The sequence below is a fragment of the Kogia breviceps genome, chromosome 5 (assembly GCF_026419965.1).
Source record: "Kogia breviceps isolate mKogBre1 chromosome 5, mKogBre1 haplotype 1, whole genome shotgun sequence".
NCBI lineage: Eukaryota > Metazoa > Chordata > Mammalia > Artiodactyla > Physeteridae > Kogia > Kogia breviceps.
Window position 1 is genome coordinate 78,365,113 of NC_081314.1, and position 26,757 is coordinate 78,391,869.

Below are 26,757 nucleotides of genomic sequence, written 5' to 3' on the forward strand. Positions count from 1 at the left end.
GGACTCTTGTAGACAGCATATATATGGGTCTTGTTTTTGTATCCATTCAGCAAGCCTGTGTCTTTTGGTTGGAGCATTTAATCCATTCATGTTTAAGGTAATTATCTATAATTATGTTCCTATTACCATTTTCTTAATTGTTGTCAGTTCATTTTTGTAGGTCCTTTTCTTCTCTTGTGTTTCCACTTTGGGAAGTTCCTTTAGCATTTGTCGTAGAGCTGGTTTGGTGGTACTGCATTCTCTTAGCTTTTGCTTGTCTGTAAAGCTTTTGACTTCTGTGTTGAATCTGAATGAGAGCCTTGCTGGGTGGAGTAATCTTGCTTGTAGGTTCTTCCCTTTCATCACTTTAAATATATCGTGCCAGTCCCTTCTGGGTTGTAGAGTTTCTGCTGCAGAATCAGCTGTTAGCCTTATGGGAATTCCCTTGTATGTTATTTGTCATTTTTCCCTTGCTGCTTTCAATAATTTTTCTTTGTCTTTAATTTTTTTCAGTTTTATTACTGTGTGTCTCGGCGTGTTTCTCCTTGGGTTTATCCTGCCTGGAAATCTCTGCGCTTCCTGGACTTGGGTGGCTATTTCCTTTCCCATGTTAAGGAATTTTTCAACTATCATCTCTTCAAATATTTTCTCGGGTCCTTTCTCTCTCTCTTCTCCTTCTGGGACTCCTATAATGTGAATGTTGTTGCGTTTAACCTTGTCCCAGAGGTCTCAGTCTGTCTTCATTTCTTTTCATTCTTATTTTTTTATTCTCTTCCATGGCAGTGAATTCTACCATTCTGTCTTCCAGGTCACTTATCTGTTCTTCTGCCTCAGTTATTCTGCTATTGATTCCTTCTAGTGTATTTTTCATTTCAGTTATTGTATTGTTCATCTCTGTTTGTTCTTTAATTCTTCCTGGTCTTTGTTAATCATTTCTTGCATCTTCTCAACCTTTGCCTCTTCTTTCTCTGAGGTCATGGATCATCTTGACTATCATTATTCTGAATTCTTTTTCTGGAAGGTTGCCTATCTCCACTTCATTTAGGTGTTTTTCTGGGGTTTTTTCTTGTTTCCTCATCTGGTACAAAGTCCTCTGCCTTTTCATTTTGTCTGTCTTTCTGTGAATGTGGTTCTCCTTCCACAGGCTGTAGAATTGTAGTTCTTGTGTCTTCTGCTGTCTGGCTTCTGGTGGATGAGGCTATCTCAGAGGCTTGTGCAAGCTTCCTGATGGAAGGGACTGATAGTGGGTAGAGCTGGGTGTTGCTCTGATGGACAGAGCTCAGTAAAAATTTAATCCTCTTGTCTGCTTATGGGTGGGGCTGGGTTCCCTCCCTGTTGGTTGTTTGGCCTCAGGTGACCCAGCACTGGAGCCTACCCGGCTCTTTGGTGGGGCTAATGGTCGACTCTGGGAGGGCTCACGCCAAGAAGTACTTCCCAGAACTTCTGCTTCCGGTGTCCTTGTCCCCACGGTGAGCCACAGCCACCCCCTTCCTTTGCAGGAGACCCTCCAACACTTGCAGGTAGGTCTGGTTCAGTCTTCTATGGGGTCACTGCTTCTTCCCCTGGGTCCCAGTGCACACAGTACTTTGTGTGTGCCCTCCAAGAGTGGAGTCTCTGTTCCCCCCAGTCCTGTCGAAGTCCTGCAGTCAAATCCCGCTAGCCTTCAAATTCTGATTCTCTAGGAATTCCTCCTCCTGTTGCTGCACCCTGAGGTTGGGAAGCCTGACGTGGGGCTCAGAATCTTCACTCCAGTGCGTGGACTTCTGTGGTATAAGTGTTCTCCAGTTTGTGAGTCACTCACCTAGCAGTTATGGGATTTGATTTTATTGTGATTGCGCCTCTCCTGCCATCTCATTGTGGCTTCTTTGTGTTTGGATGTGGAGTATCTTTTTTTTTTTTTTTTTTTTTTTTTTTGGTGGTATGTGGGCCTCACTGTTGTGGCCTCTCCCGTTGCGGAGCACAGGCTCCGGACGCGCAGGCTCAGCAGCCATGGCTCACGGGCCCAGCTGCTCCGTGGCATGTGGGATCTTCCCAGACTGGGGCAGGAACCCGTGTCCCCTGCATCGGCAGGCGGATTCTCAACCACTGCGCCACCAGGGAAGCCCCTGTGTGGAGTATCTTTTTTGGTGAGTTCCAGTGTCTTCCTGTTGATGATCGTTATTTGTGATTTCGGTGCTCTCGCAGGAGGGAGTGAGCACAACTTCTACTCCACCATCTTGAACCAATCTTCCTGAAGTTGCCTTTTTCTTGGTTCACCATTTTCTTTGTTGCTATAAACCTTTGTTTTCCAGAGTTCTGAGAGTGTTGGCTCTGGTAGTTTCTCCTTGCTTTTTTTTTTTTTTTTTTTTTTTTTTGTGGTATGCGGGCCTCACTGTTGTGGCCTCTCCCGTTGCGGAGCACAGGCTCCGGATGCTCAGGCTCAGCGGCCATGGCTCACGGGCCCAGCCGCTCCGCGGCATGTGGGATCTTCCCAGACCGGGGCACGAACCCGTGTCCCCTGCATCGGCAGGCGGATTCTCAACCACTGCGCCACCAGGGAAGCCCTCTCCTTGCTTTTTTGACGTTTCTGTGGAGGGATGAGAGCTTGGAGCTGCCTGCTCTGCCATTTTGCTGACATCACTCCACCCTGCCTTCTCTCTCTTTTTTTTTTTTTTTTAAATAAATTTACTTATTTATTTTTGGCTGCATTGGGTCTTTGTTGTTGTGCACGGGCTTTTCCTAGTTGGGGCAAGCAGGGGCTACTCCTTGTTTCAGTGCGTGGGCTTCTCATTGCTGTGGCTTCTCTTGTTGTAGAGCATGGGCTCTACGCACGCGGACTTCAGTAGTTGTGGCACATGGGCTCAGTAGTTGTGGGTTACGTGCTGTAGATCGCAGGCTTAGTAGTTGTGGCGCACAGGCTTAGTTGCTCCACGGCATGTGTGATCTTCCTAGATCAGGGCTCGAACGTGTGTCCCCTGCATTGGCAGGCAGATTCTTAATGACTACGCCACCAGGGAAGTCCCACCCTGCCTTCTCTTAAGTGTTTACCACTAAAATTGCCATTGTTTTCAAGAGTGCCTTTAGCCTCGAGCTAATCCACATTCTGTTCCAAATAAAGTCATTTTCTTTGAGGGAAATCTTTGGAGCCCTCAGTTATTATAGCCTGTCTCTTTCCCTTGGCAAAATCTCTGAGCCACTGCTCTGGAGTTGGAGGCAGAGACAATGGCTTACCTCTCTCTTTAGGAACAGGCCAGTGGACAGGCATGGTAGTCTATTCTCCTTGGCTTGCCTCTCCTAGAACCTTTGGCCCTATGAGTGAGCTGTGATGAGGGCAGTGGGACCCCGTTATTGTTTCCGGAAGAGCAGAGCCCACTATCAGCTCCACTTAGCTTTGCAGCACTGAGCTGGAAGTGATAAGAAATGCTGGTATGCTGCTCCTCCTGGAGGGATACTGTACCCCTTGACTGGGAGCTAGGGAGACAGGGAGCCCTGTCTTCCTGTCTTGACACACCTACTTGGAGTGGAGCTTCCTTCTTGTTGAGTTGGGGAGGGGACAGAGCAGTTGTGGCTGCAGTGCCACAGATTCTCACTTTTCTTGCTGAGATTTAGTAAATTTGGTGGGGTGGGGGAAATACTTCTTCTTTTGCTCTGGGCTCTTAGGACAATTTTCAGAAACTTTATTCTACCAGTTTTTTTATACCTTTCTCGAGTTATGGTTATTTTGTTGAGAAAAGTCTGCAGATCTCCTTTCTCTACGATTCTGGAAGTTGATCCTCTTTACTTTGTTTTTCATGTAAATTTTATTGACATGTACATGCAAAGTGTACAAATCATAAGTCTACAGTTGGGTGAATTTTCAGAGTGAACATGTCTGTGTAACCAGTACTACATTCAAGACCCAGAACTTTGCCAGAACTCCTGAATCCTCTCTGTGGCCCTCTTGCAGAATCTATTCACTCACCGGTCCTGTAACTGTTGATGTTATTCTGGCCTGTAACACCATGGATCATATTTGCCTGTTTCTGAACCTTTTTAAAAATGGAATCATATACTCTTGTGTGGGGCTTCTTCAGCTTATGGTTAGATTGATGAGATACATGTGGTTACAGTTTATTTTCATTGCTCCATAATACTATGTTGTATAAATATTAAATAGTGAAAGCAATGAAAAATTCTGTATCCTGTTAGGCTGTTATGAATAGTGTTACTGTGAACATTTTTATACTTGTATTTAGGTGAACATATGTCTACATTTCTTTTGGATATAGAGTGAGATTTGGGGGTCATAGAATGTGGATAAAGAGTTAAATCTTTTCCTGTGCTATATGAAAATCTGTCCTTTGATTAAATCTCTAGCTTCGTTCCCCCCAAAACAGAATGAGGGTAAGAATGTCAATGATGGTACTAGGTAGCAAGCATTGGTTGTGGTAAAAATTATTTCTGATTGACAAATTACGTCTTTATTGGGAGGAATGATAATGCTGATTGGGATACTGTGCTTTGTGCTTCTCTTGAGTGTAGTGACCATTGTAACTGGGCATGTTTCTTGTGGGGAACCTGAGCCTGTATTGTTGCCACAAGAGATGTTGGCTTCTGTGGGGTAAGGATTACCTGGCTTGCTTGCTTTCATGCTGTTAGATTGATGCCAAACGTGGCCTTATGGTCATTTTCTGAGTTTGAATGTTTAATAGAACCTAAGACTATCCCTTGGTGGGTGTTACAGGTAGGGTAAGCCTTAGGAGACACTGCCAAGCAGTTTTCCAAAACGGCTTTACCAATTTACGCTCCTACCGGTAGTGTACGAGAGGTGTAGTTACACCTTGCCAACCCTTGGTTTTTGTTTTTGTTTTTGTTTCCCTCCCTCTCTTCTTTCTTTCCTTCCTTCCCTCCTTTCTTTCTAAGAGATTTTGTAGTATGCTTACATTTTTTTCAGCATGTTATTATGAAAAAATTTTAATATAGAGAAAAGTTGAAAGAATTCTATGGTGAACTCTCATATACCCATAACCAGATGTGACAATTAACATTTTGCTATACTTGTTGTCATATATGTTATTTCCTCTATCCATCCATTGATTTCTATTTTTTTTTTTTTTTTTTAGATTCCATATATATGTGTTAGCATACGGTATTTGTTTTTCTCTTTCTGACTTACTTCACTCTGTATGACAGACTCTAGGTCCATCCACCTCACTAACTCAATTTCGTTTCTTTTTATGGCTGAGTAATATTCCATTGTATATATGTGCCACATCTTCACATAGAAGTATACATATTATTAAAGATCAATATTAGCTTATAACTTTTTTCTTTAACTGTAAAATGTACATATAATTGAAGTGTACAAATCTTAATTGTATCTCACTGTGTGTTCACATAAGTATAACCCTTTGTAACACAAACCCCTATAAAAATGTAGAACATTACCATCACACCTGAAATTATCCTCATGTCCCTTCCAGCTAAGCCCTACTTCCACCCCACAAAAGTCAACAACTGTTTTTACTTTTTCCCACCATAGATGAATTTTGTCTGCTCTAGAACTTCATATAAATGGAATTCTATTAGTTTCCTAGGGTTGCTGTAACAAACTACCGCAAATCAGGTGGCTTAAAGTAATGTATTTTATTTTCTCACAATTCTGGAGGCTAGGAGTCCAGACATATATTCTCTTGGAGTCTCTTGGAGAGAATCTGTTACATGCCTTTCTCTTAGCTGCTGAGTGTTGCTGACAGTCCTTGGTGTTCTTGGCTTACAGCTGCATAACTCCAGCCTCTGCTTTCATAGTCACATGACATTCTCCCTGTGTTTCTATACAAAGTCATCTCTTCTCTTTGTCTCTCTTTCAAGGACACCAGTGATATTAGATTAAGGGCCCACCCTTCTCCAGTATAAACTCAATTATGTCTACAACAACCCTATTTCCAAATAAGATCACATTCTTGGGTACAGAGGTTAGCACTTAAGCATATCTTTTGGGGGCACACAATTCAACCTGTAACAGTAATCATACAGTGTGTATTCTTTTGTACAAGTTTCTTTTACGTAGTATAATGTTCCAGATCCCTTTGTGGTTATTAGTAGTTTCTTTTTAAGTATTGTTCTACTATACTTTTTTTTTAAAATCTTTCTTATTTTTTTGGCTGTGCTGCACAGCTTGTGGGATTTTAGTTCCTCCACCAGGGATTGAACCCAGGCCCTTGGCAGTGAGAGCGTGGAGTCCTAACCACTGGACTGCCAGGGAATTCCCTTGTTCTCTGCAGCCACAATTTGTTCTCCTCTCTCCCTAACTCAGCAAGAGGGAAGCTCCACTCCAAGTGGGTGTGGCCAAGACAGGAAGACAGGGCTCCCTGTCTCCCTAGCTCCCAGTCAAGCATCCCTCCAGGAGGAACAGAATACCAGCATTTCTTATCACTTCCAGCTCAGTGCTGCAAAGCTGAGTGGAGCTGATTGTGGGCTCCCTTCCTCCATCCACTTCACTTGTTGGTTGTTCTCCAGTTCATGGTCCCTCAGCTGTTTTCAGCTTTTGGCTGTTTTGAGTAAAGTTGCTGTGAAGATTGTTGTACAAGTTTATTTTTGTGGTCATATGTTTTCATTTTTCTTGGACAAATACTTAGGAGTGGAAGTGCTCTGTCATAGAGTAGGTATATGTTTGGTTATAAAATAAACTGCCAGATCATTTTCCAAAGTGGTTGTATTATTTTCTAATCCCAGCAACAACATATACAAATCCTGGCTTCTGCTCATCTGCTTAGTTAGTTTGGGCTGCTGTAACAAAGTATATGGAGTGGGTCACTAAACAATAGATTTATTTTTCACAGTTCTGGAGCTGGGAAGTCTAAGATCAAGGTGCTGGCCAGTTTGTTTCCTGGTTTGGCCCTCTTCCTGATTATGTTCTCATATAGTGGAGAGCTAGCCAGCTCTCTGGCCTCTTATTAGGGTGCTAATCCCATTCATGGGATCTCTATCCTTGTGACCTAATTAGACCTCCCAAAGGCCCCATCTCCAAATACCATCACATTGAATTAGGATTCTATGTGAATTTCGAGGGGACACATTTGGTTCACTTACAATATCCTCACCAACATTTGCTGTTATCTATCTGTTTAGTTTTAATCCTTCTGATGGATTTGTAGTAGTATCTCATTGTAGTCGTAATTTGCGTGTCCCGGGTAACTAATGATATTGAATCTTTTTTCATTTTTTATTGGCCAGCCACTTCTATATCTTCCATTGTGAAGTGCCTGTTTGAATCTTTTGCCCCTTGAGTTCTTTATCTTTGTATTATTGAGTGTAGGAGTTCAGTAGTGATATGTATCAGTACTTTGCCAGATGTGTTTTGTGAATATTTTCTGTGGTCTGTGGTTTGCATATTCATTTTCTTTCCTTTTTTTTAATAAATTTATTTTTTATTTATATATGGCTGTGTTGGGTCTTCGTTGCTGCATGCGGGCTTTCTCTCATTGCAGTGAGTGGGGGCTGCTCTTTGTTGTGGCGCACAGGCTTCTCATTGCGGTGGCTTCTCTTGTGATGGAGGCTCTAGGCGCGTGGGCTCAGTAGTTGTGGCTCACAGGCTCTAGAGAGCGGGCTTCAGTAGTTGTGGCACACAGGCTTCATTGCTCTGTGGCATGTGGGATCTTCCTGGACCAAGGCTCGAACCCGTGTCCCCTGCATTGGCAGGTGGATTCTTAACCACTGCACCATTGGGGAAGTCCTTAATGGTGTCTTTTGATGAGCTGTACTTTTTACTTTTCATGAAGTCTAATTCATAAACTTTTCCTTTTATGGCTATTACTTTCTGTGTCCTATCTAAGAAAACCCTAGGAATATGAAAATATTCCCCCTTTTTCCCCCTAAAAACGTTACAGTTTTAGCTTTTATGTTTAGGCTTATGGTCCATTTCAAATTAATTTTTGAATAGTGGGTGAGATAGAGGTTAATTTTTTCCTTATGAATATTAGTTATTCCTTTATCACTTGTAAAAGCTTTTCTTGTAAGTGTCGGTCTATATTCCACTGACTTTTTAAAAAATATTTATTTTGTTTATTTATTTGGCTGCACTGGGTCTTAGCTGGGGCATGTGGGATCTTCGTTGTGGTGTGTGGGATCTAGTTCCCTGACTGGGGATTGAACTTGGGTCCCCTGCATTGGGAGCGTGGAGTCTTAACCACTGGACCACCAGGGAAGTCCCACCACTGATTGATTTGTTGATTCTAATGTTTAAATCACAGTGTCTTCATTACTGTAGCTTTATGGTAATGAGATGACCTGGGCCGTGAGACCCTTTACTGGAGTGCTTGTGCCTGGACAAACATCTCCTCAACCAACAGAATATAAAAAAAACTATAAGGGACTAAAAATAATAACTACATGCATGGGCAGTTAGGGCAAATTATGAGCAATGAGACGCAAAAAGGCCAAAACCCAACGGCCACTTTTGAGGTGCCAGGAGCAATATAGCAATAGCATGCTCCCTGCACACAGCACCACCAAGGGGGTGGGCAGACCACCTAAGCCACCCCTCTGGCCCAACCCACCAATCCACTCCTACCTTCACCCCATCTAAGGACCCAGCTTGCCCCCCTTGGGGAGCGAACGGGGGCACCTGTTACTTGTTCTCGCTCCCTGTGCTGTAGTACAGGTCCCAGTAAAGGCCTGCCTGAATTTCTCATCTGGCCTCTTACCACTTTCTGTTGATTAAAGAGTCCAAGAACCTAGGTCAGTAACAGTAAGTCTTGAAGGCATACAGTAATAGTTCTCCAACTTTATTATTCTTTTTCATGTTTGCTTTGAGTATTCTAGGTCCTTTCTATTTCCATGTAAATTTAAAAATCAACCTGTCAATTTCTACTGAAAGCCTAGTGGGAGTTTGATTGGGGTTGCATTGAATCTATAGATCAATTTGGGGAGAATTGACATCTTAACAATATAGAGCCCTTGTACCCATGAAAATAGTATATTTCTCTACTTATTTAGATCTTTATTCCTCTCAGTAGTGTTTTTTTAGTTTTTCAGTGAGGATGTATTACACATTGTTACATGTAACATAACAGAAAGATATATTTCGGTTCTAACCTCTAATACTTATGAATGTGACCTTATTTGGAAATAAGGTGTTTACAGAAGTAATCAAGTTAAGGTCATTAGGGTGGGCCGCAATGTATTATGACTGGTCTCTTCATAAAAAGGGGAAATTTGGACACAGACACACACACAGAAGGAAGATGATGTGAAGAGACACAGTGAGAATACTATGTGAAGACAGAGGGTTGGAGTGATGCATCTGTAAGCCAAGGAACACCAGAGATTGCTGGCAAACCACCAGAAGCTAGAAAAAGTCAAAGAATAATTCCTACAGGTTTCAGAGGGAGATTGGTACTACAGAGCAAATTTAATTTAATTGGGAGTAGAAGCTGTTTCCTTGATGATGCAAGCGGAGTCAAATTGAGGGATGGAAGAATAATTTTATAAACAGCCTAATTGTTCATGTTAGGTTTTATTATTTGTTTTTATTTTTGGTCCAGTATTGGACATTTAGTTCTTTAATTAACTTGGATTTTTCTTTCAGAGTAAAATAAAAAGTATGAGGATAAATTTCCTTTAGTGAATCTTGTCTTCTTAAGAAGAACACTCACCATTAAGAAAGCAATATTAAGTACGGTGGGAACATTTAATTTCAGTAGTTTACGAGAGAAATTTTAGAGCTAACTAACAAATGAGTGTTGTGAGGTACTTTAAACAGATGGCACTTATTGACTGTCATAGTCGCTTCTAGTCTATAAAACGGATTTTTAAAAATTTGTCATACTCTTAGAAATTGTTTAAGAAACAGCAAATAATTGCTGCATTTAGATTATTGGAAGCATATTAAGGCAATTTAAATTTGTTGTGTTTTCGGTTGAAAAAGTTACTGATCTTAGTTTAGATTTACCTGTGTACAAATCAGTAAACATTTAAAATCTCAGCAGTTCGATTAAAAAAAATTTTTTTATTTTCCCCACCGTGTGGCTTGTGGGGTCTTCGTTCCCCTACCAGGGATCAAACCCGCACCCCCTGTAGTGGAAGCGCGGCGTCTTAAGCACTGGACTGCCAGGGAAGTTCCCAATTTTTTTTTTTTAATTACAGTGCTCTGCTTACTATAGAGTGAGTAGTTAAGCATCTTCTGTAAATTGCATGTTCCTTTCATTTGCCCATTACTGAAGTGTGTTTTTCTTAATCTGTATAAGTTCTTGTTATATTCTGCATGTTGTCTGTTGATTTATGTATTTGCAAGTAGCTTCTCCCAGTTTGTTGTTTTTAACTTTGTGATGTTTGTCATCATATAAAAGTTTTGTTTGGGTATTTCTTCTGTTATTCAGGAAATCTACCCTATCTTAAAATTCTGAATTTATCATTTATATTTTCTTGAGTCATTTTTAGTTTCCATTAAATTTTTTAAAATTCACCTGCAATGTGAGTGTTGTATAAAACAGCCGTCTTGGGCTTCCCTGGTGGCACAGCGGTTGGGAGTGTGCCTGCCGATGCGGGGGACGCAAGTTCGTGCTCCGGTCCGGAAGGATCCTACATGCTGCGGAGCGGTCGGGCCTGTGAGCTGTGGCCCCTGGGCCTGCGTGTCCGGAGCCTGTGCTCCGCGACAGGAGAGGCCACAGCAGTGAGAGGCCTGTGTACCGGAAAAAAAAAAACCCAAAAACAAAAACAAAAAACAACCATCTTAACTTTTTTCCCCCAGGAATTCAAAGTTCCTGGGGAGCCACACTGTTTGGTGAATGATACATCCTCATTTTATACTGCTTACCTAATCAGACAACAGTCTGCTTGTTTTCCAGAGCTGTTTGGGGGATTTTCATTTTTTTTAACTGTTTCTTGATGGCTGTGTTTGTACCACGCCTTCTTCATTTAATTCTACTTAATTATGTGTTTTCATATCTAATACAGTAAATCTCTCTTCATTGTTCTTTTTCTAAATTATCTTAGCTATTTTTTATTGTGTCTACTGTGTAAAGTGATTTACTTTTTTCCCTTTTTTGTGCGGCTTTTGGGATCTCAGTTCCCCTACCAGGGGTTGAACCCAGGCCACGGCAGTGAAAGCACCAAATCCTAACCATGAGACCACCAGGGAACTCCCAAAGTGATTAACTTTTTATCAAGTTTTGTTTCTTGTAGTAAAAATAGACACAACATAAAATTTACCATTTTAACCTTTTTTTTTTTTTTTGGCTGCGTTCGGTCTTCATTGCTGTGTGCAGGCTTTCTCTAGTTGTGGTGAGCGGGGGCTACTCTTCGTTGCAGTGCACAGGCTTCTCATTGCAGTGGCTTCTCTTGTTGCGGAGCATGGGCTCTAGGCGTGCGGGCTTCAGTAGTTGCAGCAAGCGGATTCAATAGTTGTGGCATGCAGGCCCTAGAGCATGCAGGCTTCAGTAGTTGTGGCTCATGGGCTCTAGAGCACTGGCTTAGTTGCTCCGCAGCATGTGGGATCTTCCCAGACCAGGGCTCGAACCTGTGTCCCCTGCATTGGCAGGCAGATTCTTAACCACTGCACCACCAGGGAAATCCCCGTTTTAACCATTTTTAAGGGTACAGTTCAGTGGCATTAAGAACATCGTATTGGTGTGCAGCCATCACCACCACCATCCATCTGCAGAACTTTTTCATCTTACACAATTGAAACTGTACCCGTTAAACAATATCTCCTCAATTCCCCCTCCCTCTAACTAACCCCTGGCAACCATCATTCCACTTTCTGTCAAACTTGACTACTCTGGGTACCTCATATAAGTAGAGGACAAAGTAGGTATTTGTGCTTTTGTGTTTGGCTTCTTTCACTTAGCATGGTATCTTCAGGGTTCATCTGTGTTGTAGCATGTCAGAATTTCATTCTTTTATACGACTGAATAATATTCTATTGTATGTATTTACCATATTTTATTTATCCATTCATGTTGATGGACACTTGGGTTACTTCCACCATTTGGCTGTTGTGAATAATGCTGGCTATGACATGGTGTTTAAGTATCTGTTTGATACCCTACTTTCAGATCTTTTGGATATGTATCTGAAAGTGGAAATGCTGGATCACACAGTATTTCTATGTTTAGCTTTTTTGAGCAACCGCCATACTGTTTTCCATAGCAGCTATACCATTTTACACTTCCACTGACAGTGCACAAGGATTCCAATTTCATCTCCTTGCCAATGCTTGTTATTTTGTTTGTTTTATAGTAGCCACTCTAATGGGTACAAAGTGTATTTCTTTGTGGTTTCGATTTACATTTCCCTGACAACTAGTGATGTATGTTGAACATCTTTTCATGTGCTTGTGGGCCATTTGTATATACCTTTTTTGAGAAATATGTGTTTGCTGTTATTGTAGGATTATTTTTTAAAACTTCCTTTATTGTTATGTTAATGGCTTCTAGAGAAAGAGCTAAGTATATGTGTTCATGTGCCATTTTGAACCAGAAAACCTCTGGCCTCTTTCTTTTTTTTTTTAACTTATTTATTTATTTTTATTCATTTTATTTTTTTATTTTTATTTTTTTTGGCTGAGGCAGGTGTTAGTTGTGGCATGCGGGATCTTTAGTTGTGGCATGCAAACTCTTAGTTGCAGCATGTGGACTATTTCCCTGACCAGGGATCAAACCTGGGCCGCCTGCATTGGGAGTGCAGTTTCTAGGTCACCGCACCACCAGGAAGTCCCTGGCCTTTTTTTTTTTTTTGGTTAATTCCAGGGAACGTAAATTCCTTTCTTTTCTTTTCTTTTCTTTTAATTTTATTTATTTATTTTTTGGCTGCATTGGGTCTTCGTTGCTGTGCACGGGCTTCCTCTACTTGCGGCGAGTGGGGGCTACTCTGCTGCGGTGCGCAGGCTTCTCATTGTGGTGCTTCTCTTGTTGCGGAGCATGGACTCTAGGCGCGCGGGCTTCAGTAGTTGTGGCGCATGGGCTCATTTGCTCCATGGCATGTGGCATCTTCCCGGACCAGGGATCGAACCCGTTTACCCTGCATTGGCAGGCAGATTCTTAACCACTGAACTACCAGGGGAGTCCTGGCCTTTCTTTTAAAATGGAATTCCATTAAAAAATATTGCTATAGCTGTTAATAATTGTATGTTTATTTTAATTTTGCATTTTTATATTAATATGGGTTTAGTGGAAGATCAAAGCTAGCCATAGAATTCAGTGTTGCCTATAATATAATTTTCTTTCTTGATCTGAAACAGTTGATGACTATCAGCCAGTTCGCCTATTAAGTAAACCTGGGGAATTAAGAAGAGAATATGAAGAGGAGATAAGCAAGGTAAGTACTAAGTAGTTGCTCTTTTTTGGAAAAATTTTCTGCTGTGTTTACATACAGTTTTATGTGCTTATATAAATAAATAGTATATATTGAAATGTTAATAATTTTAATGTGCTTTATAAAGGCTCCATTTTTTTACATGTGTTCAAAATAGTTTAAAACTATCTTTAATTTATTTATATATGCTCTTCTTATGTGATAGTGATCTGTAAGCATTTAAGTATGAAGGAAATTTTTTAAATTTCCGTGAAGCTTTGAGCATAAAGGATGGGAAAAAGGTGGTAGATTATGGGTGTCTTGAGTCCGTTTAGGCTGCTATATCAAAAACACCATAGACTGGGTGACTTAAACAACAAACATTTGTTCTCACAGTTCTGGATCTGGGAAGTGCAAGATTAAGGCACTGCGAGATCTGGTATTGGGCAAGGGCCTGCTTCCTGGCTTGTAGACAGCTGCCTTCTCACTGTAGTCTCACATGCCAGAGAGAGGAAGGGAGAGATAGATCATCTCTCTTGTGTGTCTTCTTCTAAGGGTACTAATCCCTTTCATGAGGACTCCACCTTCATGACCCAATTACCTCCCGAAAGCCCCACCTCCAAATATCATCACATTGGGAGTTAGGGCTTCAATATATGAATTTTCAGGGACACAAACAATGCATTTAGGTGAGGAAAGCATAAAGGGCTAATTGTGAAGTACCTAAATATGAAAAGAGGGAGTGGTGCTTATGGCCTTTGAACTTTACTAGTACTAGGAAAGCCCTAGTACTCCCCCTACAATGTAGAGCAGTGTTGTCCAATAGAAATATGGTGTGGGTTCATATATCATCTAAAATTTTCTATTAGCCACATTTTTTAAAGATTTAAAAAAATAAAAACAGATGAGGGGCTTCCCTGGTGGCGCAGTGGTTAAGAATCTGCCTGCCAATGCAGGGGACATGGGTTCGAGCCCTGGCCTGGGAAGATCCCACATGCCGTGGAGCAACTAAGCCCGTGTGCCACAACTGCTGAGCCTGTGCTTTAGAGCCCGCAAGCCACAACTACTGGGCCCATGTGCTGCAACTACTGAAACCCATGCACCCTAGAGCTCGTGCTCCGCAACAAGAGAAGCCACCACAATGAGAAGCCCGTGCACCGCAGCGAAGAGTAGCCCCCGCTCGCCGCAACTAGAGAAGGCCTGCGTGCAGCAACGAAGAGCCAACGCAGCAATCAATCAATCAATATTTTTAAAAAGATGAAATTAATTTTTATGTATATTTTATTTAATCCAGTATATCTAAAGTATTTTTTATGTAATCAGTATAGAAAGTATTGACTATTTTTTTTCTTATTTAGTGTGCAATTGTGTGTTTTTTACTTATAATACATCTCAATTTGGACTAGTCACATTTCAACTACTCAGTAGCCATATGTAACTAGTGGCTACTGTATTGGACCATGAGAGCTCTAGAAGAACTAGTAAATAATTATGATAGCTAATTGTCAGCATATTGTCTAAACGATATTCTTAAGTAAGGGTTTTATTTATTTATTTTTTGTCTGCATTGGGTCTTCTTTGCTGTGTGCGTGCTTTCTCTAGTTGTGGCGAGCAGAAGCTACTCTTCCTTGTGGTTTGCAGGCTTATCTTGTGGTGGAGCATGGGCTCTAGGCGTGCAGGCTTCAGTAGTTGCAGTGCTCAGGCTCTAGGGCATGCGGGCTCTAGAGCGCAGGCTTTGTAGTTGTGGCACATGGGCTTAGTTGCTCTGCGGCATGTGGGATCTTCCCAGACCAGGGATCGAACCTGTGTCCCCTGCATTGGCAGGCGGATTCCTAACCATTGCACCACCAGGGAAGTTCCTTAAGTAAGGAGTAATTTAATCTTTACAACAGTATAGTGAGAACAGGTTTTTTCAGGATGCTTTTGAGTACAAGTGACAGAAAATTGTAATTTACTGGAATTCCAGAGGTTAGTAGGGGCTTCAGGGTCGGTTTCATCCAGAGCTCTAGTTCCATTTCTTTGCTAACTTCTGTCAGCTGGCTTTATCCTCAGGCTAATAACAAGGTAGCTGCACATTTCTGAACCTCAGGTGCATATACAACAGTATGCAGAGGAAGAACCAGCTGTCTCTTCCAGTGGCTTTCCTTTAAGAGCAAGAAAACTTAAAAGTTCCTTAACAAACCTTTACTCATGTCACCTTCACTTGAATTGGGTCAAGGACTTATTCTTGAGTCAAATCCTTTAGATGTCTAAGGTAGTTGTTACATTATTTCTTTCAGGAAGTATAGTTCAGATGCCCACAAGCATGGCCTTAGGTCCTAGATGCTGAGTTTGAGTCTCCCACCTGCCAGTTACTGAGCTAAGAAAAGAAAGTTAGATCACTTTCTGATCTAGGAAAGCTTTTCTGTGTCTTTCCTCATCTGTAAATCATATAATGACCATTGTAGTTGTTTCTTCAGCAACTATTCCACCCCTGCCCACCGTGTTTGGGGATCCATCCCAACTTCAGGGAAGGACACTTTGGTTTAAGTCAGTTTTTATCATTCCATTCCCTTGCTAGGGTTTAGTTCAGAAACCTATGCCAAAATTAGTCAGAACATGGCCTTCTGTTAACTGAGGAAAAGCATCACCTAGAAGGACTTCCAAAAATGTGTGAAAGTGTAATGGAAAATGTGATAAGGACTGAAATGTGGAGGGATGAGGCTTTGATCAAGGTTTCATTGGACTGACTGGGGAAGGCTTCCTGAAGGAGACTTCCTGAACTATTCTACAGGAATTTGCCTCTCCAGATTTGTACTTCATTTGAGAAATTTTAATTCCCGCCAATTTGTTCCTTTTTTTTTTTTTTTTTTTTTTTTGCGGTACGCGGGCCTCTCACTGCTGTGATCTCTCCCACTGCTGTGCTCCAGACGTGCAGGCCCAGCAGCCATGGCCCACAGGCCCAGCCGCTCCACAACACGCAGGATCCTCCCAGACCAGGGCACGAACCCATGTCCCCTGCATCGGCAGGTGGACTCTCAACCACTGCACCACCAGGGAGGCCCTGTTCCTTTTTTAAAATTTTTTCTATTCTTATTAAAAAATATTGGGACTTCCTGGGTGTTTCAGTGGGAAAGAATCCACCTGCCAATGCAGGAGACACAGGTTCGATCCCTAGTCTGCGAAGATCCCACATCCTGTGGAGCAACTAAGCCCGTGTGCCACAACTACTGAGCCTGCACTCTAGAGCCTGCGAGCCACAGCTACTGAGCCCACAAACCTAGAACCCATGCTCCGCAACAGGAGAAGCCTGTGCACAATGACAAAGAGTAGCCCCCTCTTGCCACAACTAGAGAAAGCCTGCACACAGCAACGAAGACCCAATGCAGCCAAAAATAAATAAAATTAAATCTCTAAAAAAAGAAATATTGCAAGTATACTAAAAAGTTCAGAGAAGGATTGTTCTTTATTAATCATTTTTAAGGTGGAGGCAGAGCGACGAGCTAATGAGGAAGAAGAAAACAAAGCCAGTGAAGAATACATACAGAGATTACTGGCAGAGGAGGAAGAAGAGGATAAGAGACAGGCAGAAAAAAGGCAAAGGGAGATGGAAGAACAACTGAAAAGTGATGAAGAGCTGGCAAGAAAGCTAAGCCTTAATATTGTAAGTTTTAAGAACTTTGAAGTATTTACATTCTTATTACTTTGACTATGTGATTTTGAACCATCTAAAAAAAAGAAGCATTCACCATAACTAGAAACTATTTCTGACATTTGCTCTACTTAAAGCAAAACTTTTTTGGCATACTGTTATATATTTGCTCTAATCCAAGTATGCTTTAAAAAACCATTTTTGTAAGTTGTTAGTAAATTCAGTTATGCAGGAAAGCTATTCAGTGGAAAATGAAAGCTCCATTCCCCCCCACACTTCTCCACTCCTATTCCTATTCCGTTACATCAGTCTCTTTCCCCAAAGGTTAGCACTATTAACAGTTTCTTATAACTTTTTTTTTAACCTAAAAAGGATGTGTGAATCACAGTTTTTCTCCTGACCTTTTTCACTCGCTATTTCTTAGAGATTTTTCCTATTATATTACTACATATAGTGTATAATTCTTTAGTAAGAGTGGCAAAATATTCCATTGTATGGATGCAGATCACTTTTTGAAAGTGAAGCACATTAGATTTTTTTTTAACTTCTTGTTTTCCCTGGCCACACTGTGTGGCTCGTGGGATCTTAGTTCCCCAACCAGGGATCAAACCAGTGTCCCCTGCAGTGCAAGTGCAGTCTTAACTGTGCTTCCCTGGACCACCAGGGAAAGTCCCTAAATTCTTAAATAACGTATTAAACCTGGATTTTGTTATCTTGCCATAGTTAAATTACTGCCTAGGGGACAATGAATTAAAGAAATGATGATAAAACACATACTGTAAGACCAAAGGATACAGTGGGATCCAGTGATTTGAAAGAACCTGGCAGAATCACTGTAGTTCTTTCAAAATACAGAATCTCTGGGGATGGGATTTAGGGAGTACCACTCCCAGAGGCGTCTAGGGAAGTCTGATGTACATTCAGGTTTGAGAGCCTCTAAAAATAATTCCTCTGCTTTCAAACAACAAATACCTTAAAATATACTTACCAAAATGAAGTATATCCAGAATTGGGTTGGGGTTTTTTTCCCCATTTTTGAGAGGCCTGCCATTCATAATAATATACCCAAGTTTTAGATTATATGCCCTTTTTAAAAATTTATTTCCTTTGAAAATTTAAGTGGAATAGCTTTGGAGCAGTACACAATTGAGAAATTAAATAAAAGACATAGACCATGGAACTTCCCTGGCAGTCCAGTGGTTAGGACTTGGTGCTTTCACTGCCGTGGCCCTGGGTTCAATCCCTGGTTGGGAACTAAGATCCTGTAAGCTGCACAGTGTGGCCAAAAAAAAAAAAAAAAAAAAATAGATCAATAGAATAACAAATGGGATAGGAGAGAAAATATATCAGAGAGGAAAATCTGGGGTCAGCTTTGTCTTTCAAAAGTTATTGTTTTAATTCTTCGTGTTTTCACATGGGATTATAAGAGCAGATCTACTGATATTTTAAAATAATTTTTCATTTACTTGTGAAAGTTTGGTGGTCCTAGGCCAGATGTCTACCACCACCAAGTATATTAATTTTTCCTATAGTGTAGTAAGAAACTTATGAGACTGCCATGAGACAGCAAGTAATATTGATGATATTAATTGGTATGCCCTTAAATCCCCCAATTAAATTATTTTACATAAAATAAATTTTATTCCAGGTATAGCCACAGCTCTGAATTTTTCCCTACAGATTAAGGTAGTTATAAATATGAAATTATTCATTAGAAAAGTTAGCAGAAATTATCAGCTAATGCTCTTTGTGTTTATAATGTAGAGTAAAAATGCAATTTAGACCAACTTAAATAAACTTTATCTTGTTTATATTAATTTTTGCATGGTCAGTATTATTCAAAGGATGTATAGAATTTAATAATTCCTGAAAAATTCTATTGTGGATTCTGAATTGATTAATAGCTTATTTATTTTAAAATTGTTTTATGCTTTTTTTGCTGTTAAAGAACAATCTCTGTGAGGGAAGTATCTTGGCTTCACCCTTGAATTCCGAAAAGTCTGATCCAGTCACAACCAAGTCACAGAAGAAAAGTAAGAACAAACAAACAAACATTGGAGATATTCAGAAGTAAGTGAATGTAGTTTACTGCTATATCAAAATTTGGCCCATCAGCTCTGCATGAAAACCCTCCAGATGGTCTGAGGTTGATGTAAAGTGAAAATAAGAGAGATGCTCGCATAGCTTAGATTCCTGGCTAGCATGAAGAGGGATGTGAAGCCTTTTTTATCTTGATTGCTCAGGATATCCATGTTGTTCCCATTTCCTTTTTCTCTTGATTTAGATTCAAGTGAGAATCTAGTTCCATATAAGGTCATCCTCATTGAAGGAGTTTACAGTTTGGCATCTAGATCATTACCCCACCCTCTTTTTCCCAGTTTATATATTACATTTCTTCTCTACTGTACAAAAAACATGAGTCAGGTAGTCAACAGTGGAGTGAATTTAGTTGCCCCAGAGTGCCCCTCTTAGAAGCAGGAAGAGTTGATGACTCTATGAGGATATAAGCTTTTCCATAGTAATTCATAGTTGAAAAAGTTTATCAACTACAATCTAGACTTCAAAAACATGTAAGGGCTTTTGATTCAGCTGGGTAAATATGTACACGTAATTTGCTTCCTTTCAAAATTCATAGAAATTTATGATTTGAGATGGTGGATATTTGGGACAGGGATATGGAGATAGATGGGAAGAGGGCAGCATTAAATGAGGTGGTTGCTATTAAAAGAAGAAATAGACATGCAACATCAATATTGTTAATGCCTGATATAATGCAAAGTAGAAGTCGAGAAAAACCATTGAAAGAAAAGCAGGGATATTTCATATTGTTATAATACTATTTTGCATAAAGGATATAACTGTCATGAATCTTCATGAATCTAAATATGTATTTTGAAATATAAAGATAAAAATTTACTAGAAATATAATAAGCTGATGAATTTAAAAGCAGAAATTGAAGAAACTGAGAAACTGGTGTATTAAAGGTACACAAAGTTAAAAACAGATAAGGTATAGTCTCTGGAATATATAAAGAATTCTTAAAAATAAACAACAAACTAGATAGAAGTGATGGTAACACAACTTTGTAAATGTACTAAATGTACGCTTTAAAATGGTTAACTTTATGTTCTATGAATTTCACCTCAAATTTAAAATAATTAACAAAAAGATTACTAAAGTGTTTTGAAAATTAAGAAAAACTACTAGGTAACTCATTGGTTAAAGAATAAATCTTGATGGAAACATAGAACTGAAAACATTATACATCAGACCTTCTGGGATATGGTTGAAGTAGTATTTAGAAGGCTTTAAATGCCATATCAGAAAAAGAAGAAAGAATGAAAATATATCTAAAATGACAAGTCCATAACAAAAAAGAAGCAGACTCACAGGCTGGTAACTAGCGGTTACCAGTGGGGTGAGGGAAGGGGGGAGGGGCAATATAGGAGTAGGGGATTAAGAGGTACAGGTATTAGGTATAAAGTAAGCTACAAGGATATATTGTACAACACAAGGAATATAGCAAATATTTTACAATAACAGTAAATGGAATATAACCTTTAAAAATGTGAATCACTGTATTGTACACCTGTAATTTACATGATATTGTATATCAACTATACTTCAATTTAAAAAAAAAAGAAAAGGACTTCCCTGGTGGCGCAGTGGTTAAGAATCCGCCTGCCAATGCAGGGGACATGGGTTCGAGCCCTGGTTCAGGAGGATCCCACATGATGCAGAGCAGCTAAGCCCGTAAGCCACAACTACTGAGCCCGTGTGCCACAACTACTGAAGCCTGCGCGCCTAGAGCCCATGCTCCACAACAAGAGAAGCCACCACAATGAGAAGCCCATGCACCATGGCGAAGAGTAGCCCCCACTCGCCGCAACTAGAGAAAGCCCGTGTGCAGCAACGAAGATCCAAGGCAGCCCAAAGTAATTAATTAATTAATTAATTAAATTTTTTTTTAAAAAAAGAACAGCAGAGGGCTTCCCTGGTGGCGCAGTGGTTGAGAGTTCGCCTGCCGATGCAGGGCACATGGGTTCGTGCCCCTGTCCGGGAAGATCCCGCATGCCGCGGAGCGGCTGGGCCCGTGAGCCATGGCCACTGAGCCTGCGTGTCCAGAGTCTGTGCTCCACAACGGGAGAGGCCACAACAGTGAGAGGCCCGCTTACCACAAAAAAAAGAACAGAAACTGACATAGCACTGTAAAGCAACTATACTCCAATTTTTAAAAAAAAGACAATTCCAGAAATATGTTGCTGGCTTAATAATTAGAAAATAAATCAATGCAAGTTAACCTATTAACTGTTTAAATATGAAAAACTTGGGAATAATTCTTAATAAAGTAGGAATAGAAACTTAACCTGTTGAAGGATGTCTACCAGAAAACCTATATGAGATATCATGCTTTATGGTAGAAAATAGAAATCATTCCCCTTTTAAGACCAGGAAAACACAGTGTCGTACTGGAGACTTTAGTCTTTACAGTAAGGCAATAAAAAGAAATAAAAGATTATAAGCTTGGTAAGGAAGGGAAAAGGAGCTATTGTTATTCAGAGGTGGAATAATTTTATAGAAAGCCCAAGAGTTCAGAGGTACATTTTTAGAATTAATAAGATTAGCAAGTTTGGTAGATACAAAAATCTATACAAAAAGTCTATTGCAAGGGACTTCCCTGATGGCATAGTGGTTAAGGATTTGCCTGCCAGTGCTGGGTCACGGGTTTGATCCCTGGTCTGGGAAGATCGCACATGCCACGGAGCAACTAAGCCCATGTGTCACAGCTACTGAGCCTGTGCTCTAGAGCCCGTGCACCACAACTACTGAGCCTGCGTGCCACAACTACTGAAACCCACACGCCTAGAGCCCGTGCTTCACCACAAGAGAAGCCACCACAATGAGAAGCACTCACACCACAACAAAGAGTAGCCCCCGCTCGCCACAGCTAGAGAAAGCCTGCGTGCAGCAGCGAAGACCCAGGGCAGCCAAAAATAAATAAATAAAATAAATAAATTTATTTTTTAAAAAAGTCTACTGCAAACGTAACAACAAAGATTCTGTTTGTAGTAGCATCAGAAAATAAAAAGTACTTAGAAATAAATTTATTGAAAAATCTAAAAGTCTTTATGGAGCATGTTATAAAATTTTACTATATTAAAGAAATACGTAGTAATTGTAGGTTGGAAGATGTCTAATGTTACAAAACTGCTTCATGTCAGATCTCTCCAAACTGGTCTATAGGTTAAATGCATTTGAAATCAGAATCCCAACCTTTTTGTTGTTGTTGTTGTTGTTTTGGGGGGTTTTTTTTTTGGCCTTGCCACGTGGCATATGGGATCTTAGTTCCCTGACCAGGGATCAAACCCATGCCCCCTGCAGTGGAAGTCCTAACCACTGGCCTGCCAGGGAAGTCCCACGAACCTTTTTTTTGTCTTCTTGCATTCTGATTTTAAAATTTATATGGGGCTTCCCTGGTGGCGCAGTGGTTGAGCGTCCACATGCCGATGCAGGGGACACGGGTTCGTGCCCCAGTCCGGGTAGATCCCACATGCCGCAGAGCGGCTGGGCCCGTGAGCCATGGCCGCTGAGCCTGCGCGTCCGGAGCCTCTCCGCAACGGGAGAGGCCACAACAGTGAGAGGCCCGCGTACTGCAAAAAAAAAAAAGAAAGAAAAAAAAAAAACATTTATATGGACGAGAAAGGGCCTTCAGGTACACCTGATGAAAAATAAAATGTGTGGTGGAGGTATGGTTGCTTCAAATTTATAGTAAGTAAACATATGTGGTATTTGTACAGGGATGATGAGACAAAATAATAGATAGCTTAGAAACACACCACAGTTTATAGAACCTTTATACTAGCTTTTGTGTTTTTAAATTATGTTCACAAATCTTTGATATTTCTCCCTTCAAAAGACTGAACCTAATTCCCCTCCCCTTGAATGTGGGCTGGACTTAAGTATACACATAGAATTACCAGAAGGGACATTGTACACTTCAGAGACTAAGTCCTAAAGTGACTTTTCTCTTTTGGATTATTTGCTCTGGGAAAGTTAGCTGTCATGTTGTGAGCAGCCCTATGGAAAGTCCCACATGGTAAGGACCTGGGGCCTTCTGCCAACAACCAGTAAGGAAGTGAGACCTCCAGAATAGCCTTTGTGTGTGAGCCTGGTTGGAAGGTGATCCTTTAGCCTCAGTCAGGCTACTGACCAGATCACTGACTAACATCTTGACTGCACCCTCATGAAAATCCTGAGCCAGAACTACCCTACTAAGCTGCTCTTGAATTCCTGACCCTCAGAAACTATGAGATAGTGTTTGTTGGTTTAAGCCACTAAGTTTTGGGGTACTTTGGATAACCAACACAGTAGTCATTGTTGCTGGTCAGTGGGGAAAGGATGTACTTGTCAATAAATGGCTGTGGGACAGTGGATAATATGGGGGGAAAATTAGCTTGGACCTCTATTCATACTATCTATAAAAATTAAGGCAAATTAAAGATCTATTAAAAAGACAAGGGGGGGGCTTCCCTGGTGGCGCAGTGGTTGAGAATCCGCCTGCCGATGCAGGGGTCACGGGTTCGTGCCCTGGTCCGGGAAGATCCCACATGCCGCGGAGCAACTAAGCCCGTGAGCCATGGCCGCTAGGCCTGCGCGTCCGGAGCCTGTGCTCCGCAACGGGAGAGGCCACAGCAGTGAGAGGCCCGCATACCACAAAAAAAAAAAAAAAAAAAAAGACAAGGGGGGCTTCCCTGGTGGCGCAGTGGTTGAGAGTCCGCCTGCCGATGCAGGGGACGCGGGTTCGTGCCCCGGTCCGGGAGGATCCCACATGCCGCGGAGCGGCTGGGCCCGTGAGCCATGGCCGCTGAGCCTGTGCATCCGGAGCCTGTGCTCCGCAACGGGAGAGGCCGCAGCGGTGAGAGGCCCGCGTACCGCAAAAAAAAAAAAAAAAAAAAGACAAGGGAATTCCCTGGTGGTCCAGTGGTTAGGACTTGGCACTTTCACTGCCGAGTTCAATCCCTGGTCTGGGAACTAAGATCCAGCAAGCTGTGCAGTGTGGCATGCGTAAATAAATAAGTAAGTAAGTAAATATATACGTAAAATAAATCTTTAGGAAGATAACAAAGGAGAATATCTGTAGAGAGAGATGCTTTAAGGAGCAAAACAAATAGACTATAATAAGATTAAAAATGTCTTTATCAAAATACCTTTAGGGAATAAAAAGATAAGCTGCCCTCTAAAAGAAGATATTTCAACTTATTTACTGGAAAAATTTTATTATTAAAGAATACCCACCTATTTGTGAGAAAAAGACAGAACTACAGAAAAAGAGGCAAAAAATTTTGACATCACAGAACACAAAAGCTGAAGGCAAGTACATATGTGAAAAGATTGAACTTTATTAGTAATCAAGGAAATTAGTAATCAAGGAAATTTTAATTTAAATTACAGTGAGGCAGACATAGAGAACAGACTTGCAGTTGTCAAGGGGGAGGGTGGGTGGGGCAGGGAAGGATTGGGAGTTTGGGATTAGCAGATGCAAACTATTATATATAGGATGGGTAAATAACAAGGTCCTACTAGGAACACAGGGAACTACATTCAATATCCTGTGATAAACCATAATGGAAAAGCATATATATATATCTGTATAACTGAATCGCTTTGCTGTACAGCAGAAATTAACACATTAACACACTGTAAATCAACTATATACTTCAATAGAATTTTTTAAAATTACAGTGAGGTCATTTCACATATACAAATATTGAATCATTATGTTGTATACCTGATACTAATATAATGTCATATGTCAATTGCACCTCAATAAAAACAACAACAAAATAATGATGAGGTAACATTTCATCCTCACCCTATTGGAAAAATTAAACTTTCTGGCAATGTTAAGTATCCTAGAGGATAAGGAGCACTTACACGATAGGTGGGAGTATAAAAGGTTGATGCTGTATGACTGGAGTGTAGACACTAATACCCCAGAAGACATGTGCAGGAATATTCCCAGCAGTGCTATTAGTAACAGTAAAGAGCCAGAAGCACCCACATGTCCAACAGTAGACCAGAATACTGTTACTTTCCAGCAATGAAAATGAATTCTGGCTAAGGAAAACATGCCTGATTCAGGAAGGTGTTGTGTGAAGAAGTCAAGTTGTGGAAAGATACATGTAGTATGATTCCATACATGTAAAGTTCAGAAATCATGCAGTACTAAGCAATAAAGTGTGTGGTAAGACTATTTTTAAAAGCAAGACATAAGACTAACATATTATAAAACTATACCCCAATAAAAATAAAGTAACATAGACCAAAGGAAAAATAAATAAATAAATAAAAGCAAGAGATAAGAGCATCTCAGGATAGTTGTAGCCTGTCAGCTGGGGCACAAAGAGAAGGCCCCATAAAGAATTTTAAAATCAGTGGGTTTTTTTTCCCCTTAAACTGAGTGATAAGTATATGGGTTTTTATGATAATATAAGATTTTAAAACTTTTTTTAAAGTATATATATATTAATCTTAAATGTAAGTTCTGGAGAATTTTTACATATGTATAAACCACATTCCAGATTAAGATACAGACTGTTTCCAAAAGGTTCACTCACATCCTTTCCCAGTCAGTATCTCCCTCCCTGTAACTATGATGTATTAGTCATCAATTTTATACATATTAGTGTATACATGTCAATCCCAATCGCCCAATTCATCACACCACCACCACCACCACCACCACCCCTTACATATATTTTGTAACTATTTTCTTGTAAACTATTTGTTTTTATGAGGCAGGCCTATGTATATAGTTTTTTATAAAGATCTATATGACATAAGTGAAAAAAGGAAATCACAAAAGAATATGATTGCTTTTAAAAAAGATAGTGTGTAGTATATAGAAATAATTTTTTTAAGAATTGGTTACATATGAGGAAGCAAATAGGAATGGAAAGGGATAATGACACATTTCCTACATGTATTCATATATCACTTGGTTATTATAAATAAACAATATCCCAGAGAGTTCACAGATCTTCACCAATTATGTTAGATGGGTATCTGATCACAGTTTGTTTTGTTTTCTGCTTATGGATTTCTGAACAACTATTAAGCTGTAATAATTCTATGTTGGTTTTAATATACTTGGTTACTAATATCTAACATTGGCAGAAGGAATTCTTCAGCTTTGGGAAACAAAATTAAAATGAGACTAAACCTGGATTCCTGTTTTATTAACTGAGAGGTAGTTCTTATTCTCATAAGTTTTCAGAGTAAATATTTAGGTTGATGCAACTAAATATGCAGTTTAGATACTATTTTATCTGTAAGGGATATTTATTCTTTATATGAGATCTTTGTCTAGATTTTATTTTAATGTTATATATGCTACATGTTGGTGCTTTGGACAGTGGAACTTATGATTTTACATATTTGCAATCAGACATTTTTCCATTTTTTTCTTTAATTATAAAAGCTAGCTGCTCTTTGAAAATCACCCAAAGTTACCACCACTTGAAGACAGCCAACATTTGTGCCATTTTTGAGCATAGTTGTGTATGTGTTTGGATTTTTTTTTACAAAATCCAAACAAAATCCAAAAAAACATATTTAAAAAATATACCTAACCTCTTATAACCTGTCCTCTTATTCCCATTTCTTTTATGTTTTCCATTATATTACAGACTTAATATTTTCAATGGCAAACAGACTATTAAAGATGCTTAGATATTTAGAGATGTGCTCTTATGCTGATACATTGATAAATCTTTTATATCTCTAAGTAGATAGTTGATATAAAATATGTATATAATAATATCTCTATACCAAAATGGTAAAGAATCTAATCATAGACCATTTTTCAAATAGAGATAAAAAATGCAGAATTTCT

The 26,757-nt window shown here is 40.1% G+C and overlaps 1 protein-coding gene across 5 annotated transcripts in view; it reads left to right on the plus strand.

The window, feature by feature from the left end:
* The window catches only part of RNF168 (ring finger protein 168), a 54,395-nt gene that overhangs the window by 18,692 nt on the left and 8,946 nt on the right, over positions 1 to 26,757 (plus strand). For all 5 annotated transcript variants that reach the window (XM_059065225.2, XM_067034316.1, XM_067034313.1 and 2 more), the window contains exons 3-5: positions 13,178 to 13,254; positions 16,694 to 16,873; positions 18,810 to 18,931. In XM_059065225.2, coding sequence (XP_058921208.1) covers positions 13,178 to 13,254; positions 16,694 to 16,873; positions 18,810 to 18,931 — 379 coding nt within the window. The remainder of the gene's footprint in view (positions 1 to 13,177; positions 13,255 to 16,693; positions 16,874 to 18,809; positions 18,932 to 26,757) is intronic.